This window comes from Lingula anatina, chromosome 6 (assembly GCF_051362555.1).
Source record: "Lingula anatina isolate TDL-2025a chromosome 6, LinAna3.0, whole genome shotgun sequence".
Classification (NCBI taxonomy): Eukaryota; Metazoa; Brachiopoda; class Lingulata; order Lingulida; family Lingulidae; genus Lingula; species Lingula anatina.
The window spans coordinates 2,690,803-2,711,939 of record NC_141772.1 but is presented as its reverse complement, the minus strand read 5'-3'; the positions used below and the strand labels follow the sequence as shown (position 1 = coordinate 2,711,939).

At 37.2% G+C, this 21,137-nt stretch overlaps 2 protein-coding genes across 7 annotated transcripts; one reads left to right on the top strand and one right to left on the bottom strand.

Moving 5' to 3' along the window:
• Positions 1-1,612: 1,612 nt before the first annotated feature.
• Positions 1,613-10,325, top strand: LOC106169807 (uncharacterized). 3 transcript variants are annotated; one of them, XM_087014495.1, is made up of 8 exons: positions 1,613-1,802; positions 3,603-3,694; positions 3,997-4,071; positions 5,026-5,103; positions 5,355-5,472; positions 5,661-6,658; positions 7,383-7,594; positions 7,717-10,325. In XM_087014495.1, the coding sequence occupies exons 2-8, from the start codon at positions 3,622-3,624 to the stop codon at positions 8,809-8,811; spliced, it is 2,649 nt and encodes an 882-aa protein (XP_086870621.1). In that variant the 5' UTR covers positions 1,613-1,802; positions 3,603-3,621; the 3' UTR covers positions 8,812-10,325. The 3 variants fall into 3 exon arrangements, with proteins under 3 accessions (XP_086870621.1, XP_086870620.1, XP_086870622.1); XM_087014494.1 differs by having other exon boundaries at positions 5,023-5,103; XM_087014496.1 differs by lacking the exon at positions 1,613-1,802 and having other exon boundaries at positions 3,603-3,744; positions 5,023-5,103.
• On the bottom strand, positions 10,311-20,587 carry LOC106169806 (cysteine-rich with EGF-like domain protein 2). 4 transcript variants are annotated; one of them, XM_013549423.2, is made up of 13 exons: positions 20,423-20,586; positions 19,715-19,926; positions 19,158-19,240; positions 17,048-17,102; positions 16,488-16,626; positions 15,938-16,026; positions 15,623-15,749; positions 15,096-15,197; positions 14,768-14,851; positions 14,270-14,365; positions 13,822-13,962; positions 13,428-13,520; positions 10,311-10,976 (listed from the first exon to the last, which is right to left on the bottom strand). In XM_013549423.2, the coding sequence occupies exons 2-13, from the start codon at positions 19,844-19,846 to the stop codon at positions 10,870-10,872; spliced, it is 1,248 nt and encodes a 415-aa protein (XP_013404877.2). In that variant the 5' UTR covers positions 19,847-19,926; positions 20,423-20,586; the 3' UTR covers positions 10,311-10,869. The 4 variants fall into 4 exon arrangements, with proteins under 4 accessions (XP_013404877.2, XP_013404876.2, XP_086870625.1 ...); XM_013549422.2 differs by lacking the exon at positions 10,311-10,976 and having other exon boundaries at positions 11,385-13,520; positions 20,423-20,587; XM_087014499.1 differs by lacking the exon at positions 10,311-10,976 and having other exon boundaries at positions 11,385-13,520; positions 20,469-20,515.
• Between the last annotated feature and the right edge of the window lie 550 nt (positions 20,588-21,137).

Genomic DNA, 21,137 nt, shown 5'->3' with positions numbered 1-21,137 from the left:
ATCTAAATGTATCCGCACCTTTTTTTGGTAATGTTGTGAACAGACAGACAGACAGACAGACAAAAGATTTTAATTTGAAACGAATAAAAAGCAGGTTGAGATGGGGTATTACGGTATGCAAATTGCAGTGAGCTGGATAAATGAAATACGTCAAACAAAAAAGAGGAAGAAAATATACCTGATATATTATAGTCCTATAGGCCTACATGTACCGGTGTCACAATAATGTTTCGCCCCCTTCCATTTATTATATGTGCAATTCATTACTTTATACTCAATCCCCTTGGCTTTGACTTTTACCTTGTTTAATAAATCCTGTCACGAATGCTATGAGTAGCGCCCTAAAAATACCTTCCGGTGACGTCAACAGTAGGCCTAACGTCACTACTGCACCAGCCAGAAACTCATTTCACAACATAATAGGCCTATATCATCTTTGCACGCTGCACGAAAAAGGACAACATTTCGTCGGTGCATCTGGTCAGACTTTTTCGGAAATAGAAAAGCCTGTCCCGTAACGGTTGAGTCGACTTCTGTTTACTGTCCACATGTTAGAAGAAAAGACTCGGCCGTGCTACATTCGACCATAGATGTTTTCTCTACTTCTATGATTCGACATACAAGCACGTCATGTACGAGTGCGTTCCACGGTCTGTTGCACTACTAGTGTAGTAGCCAATCAGAGGCCGTGGTTTAAGCCAGATACAACACTCGTCGCCGAGCTGTACGTGAAAATTACTCGTGTATTGTCTCGCCGGCGGCTCGCCAATACACTCGTAATATTTCACGTAGGCCTACAGCTCGGCGACTCGTATTGTATCTATCACGTCAAAGTTATTCTTTTATTTTAAAACCATTGTTTGACCCATCAGACAATATCATCAGACCAACTTTGGGCAAATAATAAGTTATTAATATAGATTATTTCAAATAAACTTTCCGTTCTGACTTAATAAATAGGCCTAATACTTCGTTTAAACCAACATTTGACTTATTAATATTATTATTGATCGAGTTGTTTCGTGAATTTTGATCTGCATGAGCTTTTGACCTGGATTCAAACATCACATAAATAGCGTGACAACAGAAAGGACGGTCGCCTAACTTTTTTAATGTGCATAATGAGTAACTTCTAAGGATCAAGAGCACCGGTAGAAGCTTAATGGGCAGTGGTCGAATTTCGCAATTAAATTCATCATCGGTCAAGCTAAACGGAATTTAGAGCTCGGACGCAATGTTCAATGCGTCCAAGCTTAGAGCAAGAAACATATACATGGCTTTTACAGTATCTCATGATCAGACCATGGAAGTACATGTGTAGATATACTTCCATGCTCAGACCAATAATAACTGTACATGCATTTTATCTAAATGGACTGCTATGGGCGTACATGTATCTTGAGCCGGAAGAGAGCAAATCTCTGGTCGAATAGTTAAGACCAGTTTCTGGGCTAGAGTTCTGTAGCAAAAACAAGTTCTTCTTGTTCCGCTTCCTCTATTTCCGTATATATATTTAGCACTTGTTATTCTGCCGTTATCGAAGGCGTGCCACTAATGGTCAGAAAACCACACCATGCGCTTCGCACATCCGTTTATATTATTTACTGTTATTTGACGCTCATGCTAATAATTACCGCAACCAGGATATGAGTAAAATTCCAAATCCCATCGTATATAAATTTGTAATGCAATCAATCCAGATATTTGACTAGGAGCAGCATTCAACGTACAGTGGATCCGGCTCGACAGAATTCCAAAATTGAGCAGCGAGGAATCGGCGGGTCCTTGGGTAGAAATACAAGGTTTGTTACGAACAACCAATGGTTGTGTATGTTTCTGATTGTAAGTGTATTGGTTTGTTTGCTACATGCATATGAAAGTTCCCGTGAGTGTTCGCGTGTTTGCATATATTCGCATGCGTAATGTTCATTTGCCTGTTCGTTTGAGAGAGAGAGAGAGAGAGAGAGAGAGAGAACGCGTGAACAGAAAATTCTACTATGAAAACCAGACCCGTAGCCAGGGGGGGTTCGGGGGGGTTCGAAAGAACCGCCCCTTTTGCTGGGAAAAGGTCCACTCTGGGTAAAATTTGATCTAGGTACATGAAGTGTTTATGTTAAAAGGTCCACTTTTTCAGAAAAAGAACCCCCCTTTTGAAATTGCTGGCTACGGGCCTGAAAACCGATTTCTCATTTCACCGGACAGGCACGACCGAAATAATTTGATCTACATTATATTACTGTCTTAGATTAAATACCTTCAAATGACTTCAAATAGCATGAAAGGTATTTCAGATATTGTTACATGTAAATAGCTCAGAAGACCTGGGCCCAGTTTAATATCTTGACCTAGATAGTGAACAGTGGACAGCCCTCCCCTTCTGGATAACACTATCCATTGTATGGAATTTTTATCCTCTGGACAGTTATCCTGTGTGTAAAGTGATGTTTCCTAAACTCTAGATAATTATTATCGCCTCTGATATTACTCTCCAGTGGTTAAGAACGGCTGCTATCCCCAGGTGTACATGTATATTTTTGAAGACGGAAATCCGTGTTGAAGAGAAGTAGTGGGCGGACAGCGACTCTCCTGTATATCCCTCGATACAAGTACAGGCGCTGACTTAAAATATGAAAAGAAGTGTCACGCCATTTAGATGCGTTTACTGGTAAATTTAAATTGAGTCAAAGGGACCGTTCACAGGGAGTTAATTACGTCGATCTAACAAATGCTCACTAGCTCTACGGAAAGTCTCATTGGACGCAATCAGATTATTGCCAGATCCCCCAACTTTGACAGAAAATTTCTTCTTTTAAATCTAAAATGGTTATTGAGAATTAATATAGCAAGAAACAGTGACCAAAAAAAAAAAAAAAAAAAAAAAAAATATATATATATATATATATATATATAATACAATAAAATCCAGAGTCTCATTAAAACTTCTCCTTCATTTCTCTAAAATAAAAAATTAGATTTGTAACACTCGTCAAGATATCTGACCCCATTAATGTATGTTTTAAATGCACTTACCCATGAACTAAGCACATAATTTCATGTGTTTGAGTAAGTCGAGTACGTAAATTGGTTTTTAATCTTGATTTATTATCGTGACGATGTCGACTTAATGACTCGCCATGCAGACTTTGGATGCATTCACGACCAAAGTTGATCCGCGGACTAACAGATCCGAGGATCAAATATGGCCGATCCACTTGACTGCCTGCCGCGTAAACCCCCGCGGGGAACCTTTCCAGTGTCTGTTAGGGGATTATACGGCAAGCTTTCATGTGGTCGGCCATACCTGATACGCAGATCTGTTAGTCCGCTAATCATCTTGTTCGGAATGTACCCCGTAAAAAGCCACATGGCACTGATACCAATGCAACATCTATCTCTGACCTGATGGAAGCTAAGGAGAAACCTCGCTGTATATCTGTGAAAGTCAGTGACGAGCAGACGATGTCTCGCCCCAACCGCTGAATATTAATAAAAATATAACCATTTCCGCCTAAGATCGTCCTAAATCAAGCAATGAAATATAAAAAAAATGGCGATGTCTTTTTTTCTGTCTATGACACTCATAAGTCAAATTTTTGTTTCAGATTTCAAAAGAAGGTAAAAATGGCTGGCGCGGTGAAGACGAAGTGGTGGCTGTCCATGATTCTGTGTCTCCTGTCACAACAATTTCATCCAGGTGAGGAAAACAAGTCAATCCAAGAGACTAAACCGTAGTTCAACAAAACAGTAAGAAACAGTGGTTATTACCAAAAATAACAAACCAATCGGAAGGGGTATAAGAAAAATATATACAAAAAAAAAAAAAAAAAATTAAATTTAAAAATAAGTTATACCAACATTAATTTAAAAAGACACTGGTAGATGTGGTGAGTTAAATAGTTAATATTATGATACGATATCATTCTCCGATGAACAAATACGCTGCAAAGCAAAACGAACTTCTTACATATTTATAACATCATCTTTTACGTATTTCAGTTTTTCCACATGTTCATCGACCTGAGAGGAAAGTTCTTAATGAAGCAAACGACAATCGCCATAACAATAAAAGAGGTAAGTATCAAAATATAAAATGCTGTACATATTGAAATTTGTCAATCAGGTATTGTGACCATTGAAAAGAACACTTTTTTCTCCTCCTTCTTCTGCTTATTAATACTAAGGAACATATACTTGTCATGATGTATCCAAGGCAGGGTGGGGTGGGGGTGGGGGCAAGTGGACAAGCGGCAAATGCCTCCCTTTAATTCTAAGATATAACTTCTTCCTCTCCAAACATAGTACAATGAGCAAAACAACGCGCACAGATAAAGCAGAAATTCTATTATTGTGCCTGAAATATAATGGCAAGCAAACCTTATCACATTTATCCTTGTGAAGCCTTCCCCCGCCACCACCAACACTCGCCTGGGCAAAATACTGGATACTGGTTGACGCGCTGTTGTTGAAGGACCACATATCATATATAAGTGAATTTATATGCAACTTCATGCGCAGAGTTTAAATAGCTCATCCAACATATTGTCTGCGATTTTAATGGGCGCGCTAACTAAAATTTACGACACCCACAAACTGTAGTGGCACTCGGCATAGTTCATGTTCACTGTTATTACACAGGAAATGTAAGGTCCAATTTAAGGATGGAAGAGAAAATAAAATCATATATCCGGGAAATTACAATACATTGATGCCAAATTAAAATATATCAAGGACACTTTGGCTGTATTCACAACCCAAACTGATCCTCCGACAAACGAACCCGCGGATCAAATATGGTCGACCCACTTGAAAGCTGTCGCATTATCCCCGCGAAGAATCTACTCAGTGTCTATTAGCGGATTATGCAGCAAACTTTCAACTTTCCTTTTCGGCCAACATTTTGCACCTTCATCCATAAAATCACCTGAATGTTTATTCTGTATTAATCACAAAATTTATCTCTGCTCGCGATCATAAAAATTGATTTTAATCTGATGTGTTCTTTTTTGCTGTGTTCTTTTAAAGCAGTGGCAGTGGCCAAGCCAACGAAAACAGACAGCTTTGAACTGCAGGGTGAACCCAAAGTACATCACAGAGAGAGGAGAGGTAGGTAACAAGACATAGATACAATGTAGACAACATGGCTCCTTTCAAAAACCTTCATGTTGCAATAAATAAATAAATAAATAAATAAATAAATAAATATGTATATAACTTTCAAGAAATTTCATAGAGAAAATTACATCACCTTTATAATATGTGGCCTCATAGCTTGCGACAATGGCATTACCGGTGTTCGTCTATTGCAGCTGCAGTTAATTTAAGTCTTCTATTTAACCATATTTTTCTGATTTCAGCGCTTGGCGCGGTTTTCAAGTTTGTGCTTAGCAATTTTTGGGACGACATTGTTTGCCTCGGACTAAACTTAGCACAGACGTTTCAATGTGGAAGTTTGACACCTGGGACCTGCCAAAGGTATTATTATTATTATTATTGTTGTTGTTGCTGTTGTTGTTGTTATTAATTTTGTTAAAGTCTCGTTTTTCGTCTACTGTAAAAACCTTCATTTTCTCGAGTTAAGTTAGATTCCCCTACAAGGCGTTTCATCCCTCTAGATCTTTTCTTACAATCTATTATTATCTACAATCATCTGTTTATTTTAGGCTAGATAACATGGACAACAAAAGAAACGAGATCGCTTTGAAGGTCAACCAAACTCTCGATGAGGAGATCACTTGGAGCGTGCTTAATAGCACTAACGACAGGGCCTTGACCAACCTCTACTTGATCGGCAAGGAACTCGAAATAATTGCCAGCTCGAACATTAGGCTGATGGAAATTCTGAGAACCTTAGACGCCGTTGAGGAAAACAGTACAGTGTATGTTCCAGATGACCTTGACACCGTCACCGAGCAGAAGATCCGGTTCCGGGTCAACCTGGAAAAGTACTTGAATGGCATACAGGGCACCCTGGACGGCATACAAAATGAAATTGCCGTTCTAAAACGGAAAGATTTTGTGTATCTAGCAATGATGACCGCCATTCCTCTTGTGGCCATGCACACCGGATTGATCACGACCTCGGCAAGAACAGCGCTGCTGTCCCGATCGCAGAACTACCAGGTTGTTGAATTCTACGGGAAGCAAGGCTCATACCAGCTTGCAAGTAATCCGCAAGGGAAGATGTTCATCGTCCAGGAAAACCCGAAAAACCTTGGGAAGCTGAAAGTCTATGCGAAAATGGACAGTAACGGAAAGGTGGGGAAATTCTGGAAGTTCATGATGCCAGCGGGACAAAGAGCAGCAACTAATTCCTTTTTGGAATCCGTTGACTTCAAGCGCGCCAAACAAGTAGCCACCCTTCAGAGACTGGAACCAGATTACCTACAGAAGTTGAAGAAGACTGGCCACCTTCCAGCTTTTCTCAGATCCACGGACGGTTTGAGCCCCCAGAAATTCGATGAGTTTGTCAACACTGCCAAAACCAAAGACCCAAAAGTGATGTTCAAAGCCGACAATGTAGACGCCAGCATACCGAAATGGATGCGCCAAACCTTAAGCTCCTTCGATCCAAGCGACGTAGCATCTGTTCGGGCGTACAACAGACTGAAACAAACAAACCCAGACCTGTTGTCAGACCTGCAAAAGAAAGGGAAACTTGGTGAGTAGTTCAATTTGTACAGTGATGTAGAGGCCACTGATATTCGTACACATTCCCATCGCTTCTCCCGTCATCTCTGAAATATTATGTCGAAATGGACAGAATTCGTTTTTATGTAAAAGTTTCGAAAAATCGTCTCGAGTTTGGGGAAGTATCTCTTTTTTACCTATCCCTCTGCTTCTATAATTTATAAATTTCTTTGTTGATTTTGTTATTTTTGTTTATTGATTTATTTTGTCCGATCAGACATAGACATGCCCTTGCCATGTGGCTCGTAGTCCAGTGCACGCATGCCCAATGCTTTTATTCGTTCATAAACATTCAGTTTTGGATAAAAACTTTGAGCATCCTGTTGTTAATTATCAAAATAACAAGTCAACGTTTTGTAGTCTTGTGTGTTCGTATTGATGGCGTAATCCTTACTTAAGAGTTTTGGATAAAAACCTTGAGCATCCTGTTGTTACTTATCAAAATAGCAAGCTAGCGTAAAAATGCAACTGATTAAAAAGATCGTTTTGTTTTGTATCCAACTTTTAAGTGACTTGGACGTTAAACTTATCATCAAACGTATATGAATAATGTACCAGACTCATGCAGTAAACTCTTATAAGGCTTTATTACAAAGAATACCATAGAAAACGAGTGTGTTTATATGTCTCTGAATACACGAAAAAATATGGTCGCTCTGCCAGTCACTTATGCCATTTTATCCTTTCTAACGCAGGTGATTTTATCAAGCAGTCGAAGGGATTAAATAACGCAGACTTCGATGCTTATGTCAAAAAAGTTAGTAGTGCAAATGCCGATGTTGACGGCCTGAAGAATTTTGACTTCAAAGCTCCCGCCAAAAAGGTGAAGTGGTACAGCTGGCAGAAAATGAAAAGCGGCTGGAGAAGCTTTTCAAACAAAAACCTATTCACATTTAGAGGGAGAAAGGTAAACATTATCATTGTTTTTAAAGATATGAATAAACTGTAAATAAAACATTCCGAGTGTATTTGCTAGCGTAAAATGAAACTTCAAATGTATTTTTGAAATGTATTTTTTCCTTTTTTCAGGTCAAAGTCGGCAAGGTTTTAAACATGGGTAATGTTGGATCCGCACTTAATGTTGGTTTATGCATCTTTATGTCGGTGATGAGCACAATAAACGTCAATAAGCAAATCGACGAAATCGAAGAGCGCATCAATAACGCTTCAGCCGCGGTGGACTTGAAACTGGAAGAAATGAAAAATCTAACTGCCTTTGAAGTGGAATTCTTTGGTCTAGTGAAAAACAATTTCTACGGTATTGTCAGCATGTTCGATACCAGCGAAGACTCTACCGGGATTGCCGCCGACCCCAACTGTCAAGATACACTGTGCATATTCTTACGAGAAGCCGCCTCGCTTAACCCAATCAAGAACTACGTCTCGGCATGGCCGAACGCCTCCATCACCAACACGACCATTTTGGATGCGCAGATGTTCTTCTTGAATAACCTCACATCATCCAAGTACGTGATGGTCCAGCTGTATCGCCAGTCCGAGATGGTGGCTCAGGTCATGACCTGGGTGGGGAGCCAGCTGTCCATCACCAGGATGATGGAGATTGCCACCACGCTTTCCAGACCATTCGCCAACAAATACGACCTGCTTCGCCTCATCGCCAAGGCTTTCCCCGACATAGATGATTACACCGGTTATCCACTGAAGTGCATCCGTAGCGGGAGTATAGCAAGCGACCAAGCACTGGACGCGTGGATGACTAGCAACCAGGTGAAGTCCCTCGACCCAAGGGTCTCCAACTTTATAGATATCGCTGTAGAGTTTGGCAAAGGCGTCAATGACCTGCTTGAACTGATCAACCGCAAAATAGATGACGGTTCGTTCCCGGCAAACGGCTGCGGAGGCGGACATTGCACCCGAGAGGACATCCTGACGGAGATAGCCACTAAGGTGATTCCAGCCGAGGCCACGTACGATGGCGTCAACCTCGCTCCTTACAGGCAGAAAACAATCGTCTGCCCGAATACGGTCCCTGCAACAACTACACAGATTATTCCCACCAGAACGGTCCCCAGGCTGCCAGAAAAATTTTTGGACCGTCTTAGAGAAAGGTTGGCTCGGCTTGGGAGGATGAAGACGCGTTTCAACCCCTTTGGACGCAAATAAGTCCTCTTTTTTCCAGCTATCGAACCGATTCTAGACTGCCCTCATTATTACGTGTTGGATGGTGCGTGCTAGTGAGGCGGATATGCATTAGGGCAAAGTGCATCCAGATATTTACTACTGACGGATAATATGTATTACAAATCAAAAATTTGCCTTGCACTTGTAGTTGCTTTAAACATGCGCATTTCATGTGTAAAACAATTTTACCTTTTGGTTAATCATGCGAAATTTATAGCTTTCGTACTTGATAATCAAAATGTTTTTTATATTCGAAATTTTACAAGGAAAAACTGAATATCAATTTTCACCTTAATAATGTGTTATTGACACAAGTTTATATATAGAAAAGGAATCATAATTTCTATGAATCAAAAAGCTTTAAAGACAGTCTCAGCGCGTTAAACTCTTAAAATAGCACGAAAATGAATTTTCCTGGAAATCTCACCAATTTCCCCATAATGACCAAGGTATATCCTATCCAAAACCGTTGAGAAAATGAACCTACCTAATACCGTTTTTAAGTTCCATTAAATAATAAAAGACGACTCGTCTTAAATACTCAGCTACCACCTCACAGTACGGCTTCAGAACGCGCAATTTCTCGCTAAGTCTCGCGGTTTACTATGAATGAAGTACTACGGCTGAGACCCGGATGTTACTATTTGGCGCCAAAACAGCAAACATGGCTCAGACGCGCGTCAAGTCTGAAGAGGAGAGCGACAAAAGGGGACGAAAGAAAATAGCCACTCCAGTTCGAAAGATACGAAAGAAAATTAGAGACAGACGAAGAAGCACTCAGACTGTGTATGTTGGGAGGGAGGTGGGGCGGTGGAGGACACTTAAAGCTGAGTTAGGACTCACATACGAGGCAATGGTGAAACTACTCCTCGACACGTGAGTATGCGCTTCACAGGTCTCAAGTGTGTCTGATTATCATATTATCCTGTTCACAATAAATGACAATATTTGTGCTCATACAAAGTTGGTTACGTGTATAAGAGCGTTTTGGGCTTTACGTTGTCTATTTTTGATCGGTACATGTACCGAAAAGATGGACAGGCGGCACTTACATGTCTGACAAGTTTCGCTGTGTAGTCGTGACGTCTATCTCATTCTGACTGAAGCCTGCTGTGATTGGTCGTAAGCGTGGGAAAATCGAGGTCGTGACCTTGAGCCGGAAGTACTTCTGGCTGTGCTCCGAAATCATGATAAATAGTTTTCGTTTTCTAATTCTTTATTCTAGTTGTCTTAACAGGACTTTTGTGACCCAGACTTATTAATATAATAATAAACAATCTCACAAAACACAAATCTGATCAAAGCTTTACATAGAACCTGCTTCTATACATTAATCTAACCCACTGAGACTGTCTTTAATAAATTACTTTTAAATTAATATTTTCCCAATTATTTTAAGCTGTTTCGCCTATTCTGCCATATAATATAATCCGAGCTGCTAAACATTTATCTTTATTCAAAAGTCCAAATAAAGAACAATGTCAATTTTTTCATAATTTATTTTGTTTGTATCTTTTTCTGGTTGCACCGAAACTGTGCATTTCTATCAGCATACTCCAGTTGTTATCTGTCAGAGCACTGGTCAACTTAAATCTAATTCCCTATGTTCAAAGCATAATTAATTTAAATTAATTTATGTCAGTTACAGTTCAAAAGCGGATCGAATAAATAACTCACTCAAAAATAAATAGTTTTTTCGCACTCGACATGCCAACATTTGGCTATGGGCAGGAACTGTGCCATTTTGGTTTGCATTTCGACTTCCCACCGTCATGGTGATGTGGTCTCACTTCTTTATTTTCCAATCTACTTCCATTTTCTGAAACTCTTAACGACCAGAGCAAAAACAAATGACGACTGGGGTATGGTGATAGAAAGCCCAGCAGTTTGGATATTTGATTATTCTTGGCTATGAAAAATGACTGGAAAAAACACCAAAAATGAAACATCATATACATGACTGTCAGCGAACAGTGACACAAAGAGGTGTAGAAAGAATGATAATGAGCAACATGACCACAGCAAATAGCTCAAATGACGTCAAAGTTCATCTTTCAAGCCATCGCTCTCTTTGGAATCATCGTCACTTTCTTCATCTACGCTGGCGTTTTGGCTGTCGTCTGCGTCACTTCCGTCGTCTGCTAAATCTGAAAGAAATCATGAACTAGGTCATTGGAAGGAAATATAAATGCACGTTGTCAGCGTAGGATAAATTTTAGACGAGGAAGCCTACCATTACTTTCAAAATAATAATATTTTGTGAAAATATATAAAAAGAAAGATTTTTGGCTGAAAGTGGACAAAGATTGAGGTGTGACATATTTTCACATAGGCCTAATTTTCAGTAGTTTTGTAGCAAAGTTAACGTTTGACCTCAGAATCAAATGGCAACAATCTTGATGGTCCCGTGAAATTTTACAGGACAATCGTGAATAGAACGCGGATCTCCTGTTTAGTTCCAGTTAATTAAATATTGTATTACTACGTTATTTCCTTAAATTGGATATGCTATATCCTCTTTGTTGCCACAACGGAACAATTGTCCATATGATAACTGAACTTTTAACGTCTCTCCTGGCTTTAATTTTCTTCATTCATTCCAATCATTCCAATGCAAAAACCTTTCTTAGGCAATGGGTTATCTTATCTTTAGTCTCTGACAACAAATAAATGAACAAAATAAATAAATAAATAAACTTATAATAAAGCCATGGCTTTTTCTCATTTTTAAATAGGTCATGCAATAGTATTGACTGCCGCCCTGTCCTGTGGGCAAGTTAGAAAAGTTGCATGTCTGAATGAACCAGTATCAGTACCATGAGCTAGGACACCACTAACACCCAAAATGAAACACCCAAAATGTTTTTTCGTTCAACGACATCCAAACTGATGCAAAACCACTGTTAGTGCTAAAAAACATAACCCCTCGCTCGTGCATTTTGTTCCTTCACCCAATTCATCATTTCTTTCTCACTGAAAAACAACAGAGCCTACCTTATAACAATATATAACAATATTTTCTTCTACCATCTAATGTGGTTCTAGATTTAAATCTTAAATGTGATACAACATTATTGCTAACATCTTAATAATACCATTCTATGTTTAAATCTCTAACGTGAGACCACATTATTGCAAGTACTCAATCCATACACATAACCACAATAAAATGGAAAAGTGAACCTGTAGATCAAATATGTACATAGTAAAAGATCTGCATACAAAATTCTGGTGTGAAAATGTACCATCCAAAATTTTTATCTGGTTTTCAAAATTTCTTAGCACATATTGACCCATTTATCACTTTATCAAGCTCTATATACAAAAACAAACAACAAATGTGCAAATATACATTTTGATAATGTCTACCTTACAAAATTTTATTATTTGTAAAGGCTGTACTTAGCTTGCACAGCTTGAAAACAAAAAAAAAAAAATTCAGAAAACAAAAAAAATCTATAATATCATCTCATTAAATCCGTTTTACACTCAAGGATTTTAAAAAATTGCACTTGTTCTGTTCCCATGAACAGGTGAGACAAAATAATTAACTTAATATAATGCCTGTTTACATCTTGGCTAGGTGAATGAGTATCCCTGTACCTGTACAATTCAATACATTTCACCAGTGAAAAAAAAAAAAGAAAGATTAATATAATAATATATTATACAACCAGTGATCTCATAAGTTAAAACATAATACAGTAGAATCTACATTAGTGCTCTCTTAAAGAACTGATTTTTTTCTTTGGTTTAAGTTGAAATTTATTTGAACACTGCCTAATTCAAATTCTCCAGTCCCAAAACTTATTTCCAGACATGCAGCTTTAATGACCAGATAATTATATGATGTGATTTAAAAGATGTTACAATATGAAGGCTGTCTAAGTGCATTCTCCCCAACTTAAATCTGAAAATGTATGAATACTATGAAAATTACTAAATGTTATAGAGTTCAGAAATATGAAACATGACACTAGCATACAATTGTTATAGTGACACACATGAAAGGGACTTAGTTTGACATAGAATGGAATTTTGTACAGCGACCACAGATACCTTAAACTTGTGATGATAGAGAAGAGAGAAAAATACCCTCCCTCTTTTGCTTGTTGACAGCGTGATATGTAAAAAAGACTCTACCAAGGAAATTAATTGAAATATAACTCTAAACAACTTAGTGTTGTTCAATATCGTTCATCTCTGAAGGGACACCAGATGGCGCAAGGGGCTATCTATCCTTTATTCTGGATCAGCAGCTTCATTAACTTATTAAGGAAGAACCACAACCACACCCCACCAGCTCACACCTGTCAGTATCTCAGCAAGGACTTCAGCCAATAGAAATTTCCTATTATTTAAGTGCGGAATGACCGGTTTCTATGACTACCATCATGACCTAGCTTCATGAAGATTTGTTGCAAACCAGATAAGGTATCCAAGCAAAGCACCTCCCAACCCCAAAGTCACCAGTACATTCCCCTCTAGAATGTATCCAGCTATGGCAAACGAAATGATTGCCACTGTGTACATTAGCATGTCCTGAGCATCATGAGTTCGACTCTGTTTCTTAACTTGATTCTGTTGTTTTTGTTTACCTTTCTTCTGTTTTTTTGAAGTTGTTTTCTTCTTGGCCTTTTTTGCAGATTTTTCTTTCTCTGATTTGTCTTTCCTTGATTCAGGCGGGCCTTCTATAAAATGGATATAATATAACATAATATAATAAATCTGACAAAAAATACACCATTTTCATTTCCAAGTCCAATTAGCTGCACTGGATTTTATTTAATTATTTATTTAGTTACACAAAAAGAGAGTTAACCTAACACGGAAAAAAGGAATTGTATGATAAGATATGGTATTCCACACAATGCTAGTATGAAATTATGCAAAATGCACCTTTTAAAATTAAATATATTTTAGCATCTGTCTTACAAAAACCCCATAAACCAAAGTGAGCCCAACATGTGAATCAGCAGCTAGGTAACATACCCTGAGGTTTAGGTGTACATCTCCCATCCCCACTCTGTTCATACCCCTCCTCACAGTTACATGTATAACTGCCTGCCGTATTCGTACAGGAAACCTCGCGCTCTCCCTTGCACTTATCTTCAGCTGCACATTCATCTATATCTGGAAAACATGATAAGAAATGCATACAATTTCTGAAGAGACTTAACTTGCTTTGTTCTCCCTATGAGAATATGAAAAGCGTAATGCACTGAATATGGAAGCACATTCATGATATTATCAACATTATGTAGTATCATAAAATGCAACTTTCTCAATAGTAAAAGAAAATCTGATTTTTTTTTTATTTCAACCTCATTCAATGTTCAATGTAATTCAACTATCAATTTAATTAAAAGCTGCAATAATTATATCAAACTATACTTTAGTATATATACATTCTTTATTTCAGTGTGTATGTGTTTTGTACCTGTACATGTGTTATTCTCCATTGTATAGCCCTCACTGCACTTAACACACTGGTCTGATCCTGTTCCCAGGCATGTAGCACAGGCTGCATCACAAGCTGGAGAGAGAGGAGAGAAGATATCATAGAACTATGGGTACATGACATACTACACTGTACTATATCTATCTATCTATCTATTGGAAAGTGTGCATGTTTGTCTACACACACACACACACACACACACACACACACACCATTCAAGTTGGGTCATGTTTACGACATATTATTCAAAACAGTGCGAAAATTGGAAATAAATAAACAAATAAAATCAAAGGAAGAAGAGGAAATAATGGTACATTTTAAGACCACTTGCTCCAAAAACTATGATCATGTTTTTCTTTAGATCATCTTTTAACATTTTGTGTCAGATTTATAACTTACTTCAAGCAAAGATGAGTTTTTTTATAGACTTTTTATAGTCTTTAGAGCTTTTTCATCTACCAGTATAGACTTACTTACCAGTGCAACTATAGGATCCCTGGTTGTTAGCACAAAACTCATTGTCTTTGCACAATGTCTGGTCTTCCTGACACTCATCTATGTCTGTGAAATGGGGAAAAATTCCATTAAATGTAGAATAATGGTTAAAATATGTGATAAAAAAATTAATATTTTCATATAAATCAGCAAACCAATCTTAGAAATTCTTTTGCAATGATATTTCAAGTTGAATGATTTAAAGGAAATTTTATCATATATCCAAGCAGATAAATTTTTTCAACTTTGACATTCAGGTGCCATTCACACTGCATACCTTTAATAAATAGAAGTCAAATTTCTCTCTTACCTGTACAGCCTTCACTGTCATCCCACTTCCAGCCTTCCTTACAGTCATCACAGCCCTTGGGTCCACCCTCCCAGCAGGTGGACTGACAGGAGTCATGACATTCTGATAGGAAAGATCAATGACATGGTGAAATCCTCTCTCTCTCTCTCTCTCTCTCTCACACACACACACACACACACACACACACACACACACAAACACATTGCACAATTCATTATTCTTCACACAGCAAGTAGCCTAACAAGATGCAATCTGATAAGGAAGATATGGCAAATAAAATATAGCAAAATTCTCTATCACTCTCTTTTACACAGGAATTGTTAAAACATGCATTGCTTGAAGTTTATGGACACTATTTCCTGAGAGATATAAAATTTGTATTAATATATGTGCCAGAAACAAAGCACACCTTTATGTAAATCCAATCATTTATATCAAACAGAAATAAGAACATCTCATAATCTTCATTCACAACGACTAATTTTCTAGGCAGAATGACAAATATTTATATCTCCATGTGGTCTTACCCAAACACGTTATGTGTGTCTCATTTTTTTCAGCTTCGTAGTGGCCATCTTTGCACGCGTCACACAGGTCGCCTTGGTAACCGCCATGACACTTACACTTCCCTGTTCCGCTTCTTGTCCCCTCTCCCTGCAGTATATAACATCAAAATGGAGACAGCAAATGATAGGAGTCACTCACAGATGAAAAGTGGGGACATCTTAAGTAATCATCTTAGATTACTCCTTCAGTGTGGATTTAATTTTATTGTGGAGACATGAAACCTTTTAAAAAATTAAAAATTGGGTCTGACAACAATTTTTCATGTAAATACTCACATCACAGTCCCCATTCCCTGTACAAGGGGTTTCCGTTCCCCCAGTACACGCCTCACATTTTGGACCATAAGTATTCTTTGGACAACAAACTAAAAGAAATCAAAATATTCAAATCAATTGAATATACAGTTCCTGTCTTATAGTCTTTTTACTAGCATACACCTTGGTTTTATCTAAAAGTACTGATTGTTGTGCAATAAAATGTCCTCAAATACATTACAAAGCTCAAGCAGAAAATATCCCATATAGCAATTTCTGTTTTGGATGATAAAAAAAATTCCTTTAGGACAAATGAAAAAATAAACACAACTTTCTTTCAAAATTTGAGCTATATACGTAGCACCATTTTATTACCATGAAAACTTTCACCACTCTGACGATCACTGGACTTTTCTTCCATTTATTTGCTTTCACAATCTCAAAAATCAAAACTAATTATAATATAAATTATTTCAAACATTCTGAATTTTAAAACTTTTTATAAGGGTACTGTACATTTTCAACTCAAAACTAATGTGAAAAACTTAAAAAGTACAAAACATAATCTCACCTTTGATATTCTTTATACAGAACCATTCTAACAGATCAATCTCTTCAGGAGGTCTGCTTTTAAAATTTTTTGAAAAATCTTCAAACCACCAACTTTCCAATAACTCTTCGCCATGTTCTACCATGGAATGACATCGAGACTAAAATAATATACAAACAGATTAATAATTGATGCCATGCAACTTAAAACATACATAGTTAATAAAATAATTTTTAAATTATTAAACAAGAAAGTACAGGACTTTTCTATGGTATCAGAAGTAACTTTTCTTATTTTAAGAATGTAATAATAGGGATAAATTTTATAGGTAGTTTATTTCCAAAAATGCCAGTGATAAGTGTGAGTATATCACAATGCAACTGAGTCTTTCATGTGTTTCTCTAGTTTACAAATTAATCATTAATTTTTTACTCTCTCCAATAACTAATAGTTTCTCAGGTTTATGCTGGTAAATGCAGGGTGGGATAAAATGACACTTTAGACAAAAAAAAATGAAAAGCAGATAGATTTTACAGAATCCAGTCTTAAAGACTTTTTTCTGATCAAAGATAATATTTTACCTCTTTTGAAGAAGTCCTGCATAGCCCTTCTATGATCTCCAAAAACCTGGTTTCACTTGAAAAAAATAATACAATATCATCACCATACTAGTAAGCATCTCACTCAAATTCATTTGCCATGTAAATCTTTTTGTCATTCTTCTGATCAGTGATGTATACACAATACTAAGTGGTATGTAATATATGTATAAAAAGAGACCTTTTTTTGAGAACCTAGAAAATGCAAGCATCGAAGCCACTATGCTCCATATGGTGGTGGTGATGGTGGAAGCTGGTGGGCATAAATAAAACAGCCAAATATCCATGTCAATAAATCAAGAAGACTTTCATCTCTTTTAATATTAATACAGCTGCAGACAGAACTACAAGTGATGTTCCTTCAGACACTAGTATACCTGGTGACATAACTCCCCAGACTTTTCTCTATTAATATAAATACACCTGTAGACAGAACTTCAGGTGTGATATCTTCAGACACTAGTATACCTGGTGACATAACTCCCCAAACTTTTCTCTATTAATATAAATACACCTGTAGACAGAACTTCAGGTGTGATATCTTCAGACACTAGTATACCTGGTGGCATAACTCCCCAAACTTTTCTCTATTAATATAAATACACCTGTAGACAGAACTTCAGGTGTGATATCTTCAGACACTAGTATACCTGGTGACATAACTCCCCAAACTTTTCTCTATTAATATAAATACACCTGTAGACAGAACTTCAGGTGTGATATCTTCAGACACTAGTATACCTGGTGACATAACTCCCCAGACTTTTCTCTATTAATATAATACAACTGTAGACAGAACTTCAGGTGTGATATCTTCAGACACTAGTATACCTGGTGACATAACTCCCCAGACTTTTCTCTATTAATATAATACAACTGTAGACAGAACTTCAGGTGTGATATCTTCAGACACTAGTATACCTGGTGGCATAACTCCCCAGACTTTTCTCTATTAATATAATACAACTGTAGACAGAACTTCAGGTGTGATATCTTCAGACACTAGTATACCTGGTGACATAACTCCCCAGACTTTTCTCTATTAATATAATACAACTGTAGACAGAACTTCAGGTGTGATATCTTCAGACACTAGTATACCTGGTGGCATAACTCCCCAGACTTTTCTCTATTAATATAATACAACTGTAGACAGAACTTCAGGTGTGATATCTTCAGACACTAGTATACCTGGTGACATAACTCCCCAGACTTTTCTCTATTAATATAATACAACTGTAGACAGAACTTCAGGTGTGATATCTTCAGACACTAGTATACCTGGTGGCATAACTCCCCAGACTTTTCTCTATTAATATAATACAACTGTAGACAGAACTTCAGGTGTGATATCTTCAGACACTAGTATACCTGGTGACATAACTCCCCAGACTTTTCTCTATTAATATAATACAACTGTAGACAGAACTTCAGGTGTGATATCTTCAGACACTAGTATACCTGGTGACATAACTCCCCAGACTTTTCTCTATTAATATAATACAACTGTAGACAGAACTTCAGGTGTGATATCTTCAGACACTAGTATACCTGGTGACATAACTCCCCAGACTTTTCTCTATTAATATAATACAACTGTAGACAGAACTTCAGGTGTGATATCTTCAGACACTAGTATACCTGGTGACATAACTCCCCAGACTTTTCTCTATTAATATAATACAACTGTAGACAGAACTTCAGGTGTGATATCTTCAGACACTAGTATACCTGGTGACATAACTCCCCAGACTTTTCTCTATTAATATAATACAGCTGTAGACAGAACTACAGGTGTGATATCTTCAGACACTAGTATACCTGGTGACATAACTCCCCAGACTTTTCTCTATTAATATAATACAACTGTAGACAGAACTTCAGGTGTGATATCTTCAGACACTAGTATACCTGGTGACATAACTCCCCAGACTTTTCTCTATTAATATAATACAACTGTAGACAGAACTTCAGTTGTGATATCTTCAGACACTAGTATACCTGGTGGCATAACTCCCCAAACTTTTCTCTATTAATATAAATACACCTGTAGACAGAACTTCAGGTGTGATATCTTCAGACACTAGTATACCTGGTGACATAACTCCCCAGACTTTTCTCCTCCCAGTGTGTGTTTCCACCTCCAAAGCCTGACTTGGCAGTGTTTTTTAAACCCTGCAAAAGGAAAAAAATCTTACAAAAAATTCAAATGATTATTATATTAAAATACATTTATTGTCCTGTTCCACATAAAAAAATTCTTTTAAACTAAGATAATAGTATATGTTAAGAATAGATGACTGATCATTGCATATACCCAGTAAATTGTGATGCTGTCTGAAACTATATCGAGAATTTGTCACAAACTTGTATACTAAGCAGGCTCGTAGCCAGCAATTTCAAAAAGGGGGTTCTTTTTCTGAAAAAGTGAACCTTTTCCCATGAAAAACTTCATGTACCTAGATCAAATTTTACCCAGAGTGGACCTTTTCCCAGCAAAAGGGGCGGTTCTTTCGAACCCCCCGAACCCCCCTGGCTATGGGCCTGCTAAGTGTCTATAAGGATGAAACCTGCATAAAGTGTGGAGATAATAGAACCCCCTTCTTGATTTCTCTTCAAAGTAAATAAATACATATATCCATCCTGTACCTCTTTAAATGCATCAACAATTTCTTTACATGTTGTACACTTGGCCTCTATGTCATCACTGTCTGTGGGGGGTATGAGCAGGACGGTTGCTATGACAATGATTGAAATCCACAGCTCTTGCTTGCTCCTCATTTCACCTGTAGCAGTCTTGATGTAGTGTTACAATGCTCTCTCACATGAAGAAATTTTCTTAACTGTGAAGGGATTTTTGGCTAGAGCAAAAATGATTTAACATACAGTAATGCATTTAATAATTTTCATTTATAATGGATGTAGTTATGCGTGATGCATGGCATTCATTCTGTTTATTTCATTGATGTTTGCAGAGTAACAATCTGGGGTGTAAAACCAAAGAGAAAAAAAAAAAAAACAAAATGAAAGGCGCAGCTGAGATTCAGATCTCTCTCTTTCTCTCTCTCTCTCTCTCTCCACTTACACTATAATGCACTTCCTTTTAGTCAAAACTACAATAGTAAAAGTAAGTTAAGCTGAACTTGATCAAAGTCGAAGTAAAAAGTCAACCTAATCACTGCCTAGTGTCAGTGGCACTGTAAGTGTTGACATCACTGTGTGACTGTGCTAAGCTTTGTTTTACTTAAACTCAGTAAAATCCATGCATTTCTCTTCGTGTTCATATCTATTTTTTTAATTCCTGTCAAGCGAATTTGAACATTTCTATATAAGAACACGCTAAAGTTTTTCACTTACCTTTAAAACAAGAAAAAAATATTTGATAAATACGCCGGCTACCTACACGGGGGATTCCATGTTGTTCAATTTTAACCAATCAGTTTTCGCCACGATAGATATGCGGCACTATGTTGGTGGCGCAGTAAACTGTGTGCAAGACAGGCTACAAGGATAAATTAAAAATCGCAAATAAATGCAAAATCGACGGGTAAGTTTTTATAACTGTAATTTATGTTTTAACGTTGTATGTGTAAAAACTCACGACAAGATTTTAATGGCTTGTAAGCTGTAAGAGAGGATGCGGTGCATTCATTTCTATAAATAAATAATTATATATCGTAAGATAGAAAAAAAAACTAAGATATCATCTATTAACGTTTAAAATGGATCAGCTAACTATATCCTGCCAGCTTCTCCACATTTTAATAAGTAACATCTCTTAAATAAGGCAAAAGAAATCAATATAAAAAATAAATAAAAAAAACAAGGGCTCTTATAATTAACAAATAGTCACTACTGCCATTATGTACAATACCGGGGTACATATTTAAATACTAAAAAGGATTGGAAAAATTATTTAAAAATCGAAAAAAGATAAAAAAAAAAAAAGACATCACCAAAAATTCGCTTCCAACAAGGGATGTGACGACGAGAAAGACAAAATAAACTAAAATACGTTTCTATGTGATTTTTAATGAATGGCAATTTAGTTGTTTACCAGTAGGTATAGTTA

Bases quoted from the DNA above. Each gene is read 5' to 3' on its own strand.
- LOC106169807 (XM_087014494.1), top strand. From the start codon at position 3,622: ATGGCTGGCGCGGTGAAGACGAAGTGGTGGCTGTCCATGATTCTGTGT. The intron at 4,072-5,022 runs GTAAGTATCAAA...GTTCTTTTAAAG, and splicing joins TCGCCATAACAATAAAAGAG to CAGTGGCAGTGGCCAAGCCA. The intron at 7,595-7,716 runs GTAAACATTATC...TCCTTTTTTCAG, and splicing joins TCACATTTAGAGGGAGAAAG to GTCAAAGTCGGCAAGGTTTT.
- LOC106169806 (XM_013549422.2), bottom strand. From the start codon at position 19,846: ATGAGGAGCAAGCAAGAGCTGTGGATTTCAATCATTGTCATAGCAACC. The intron at 15,198-15,622 runs GTAAGACCACAT...CTTTCCTATCAG, and splicing joins GACACACATAACGTGTTTGG to AATGTCATGACTCCTGTCAG. The intron at 13,963-14,269 runs GTACAAAACACA...CATGTTTTCCAG, and splicing joins GGAGAATAACACATGTACAG to ATATAGATGAATGTGCAGCT.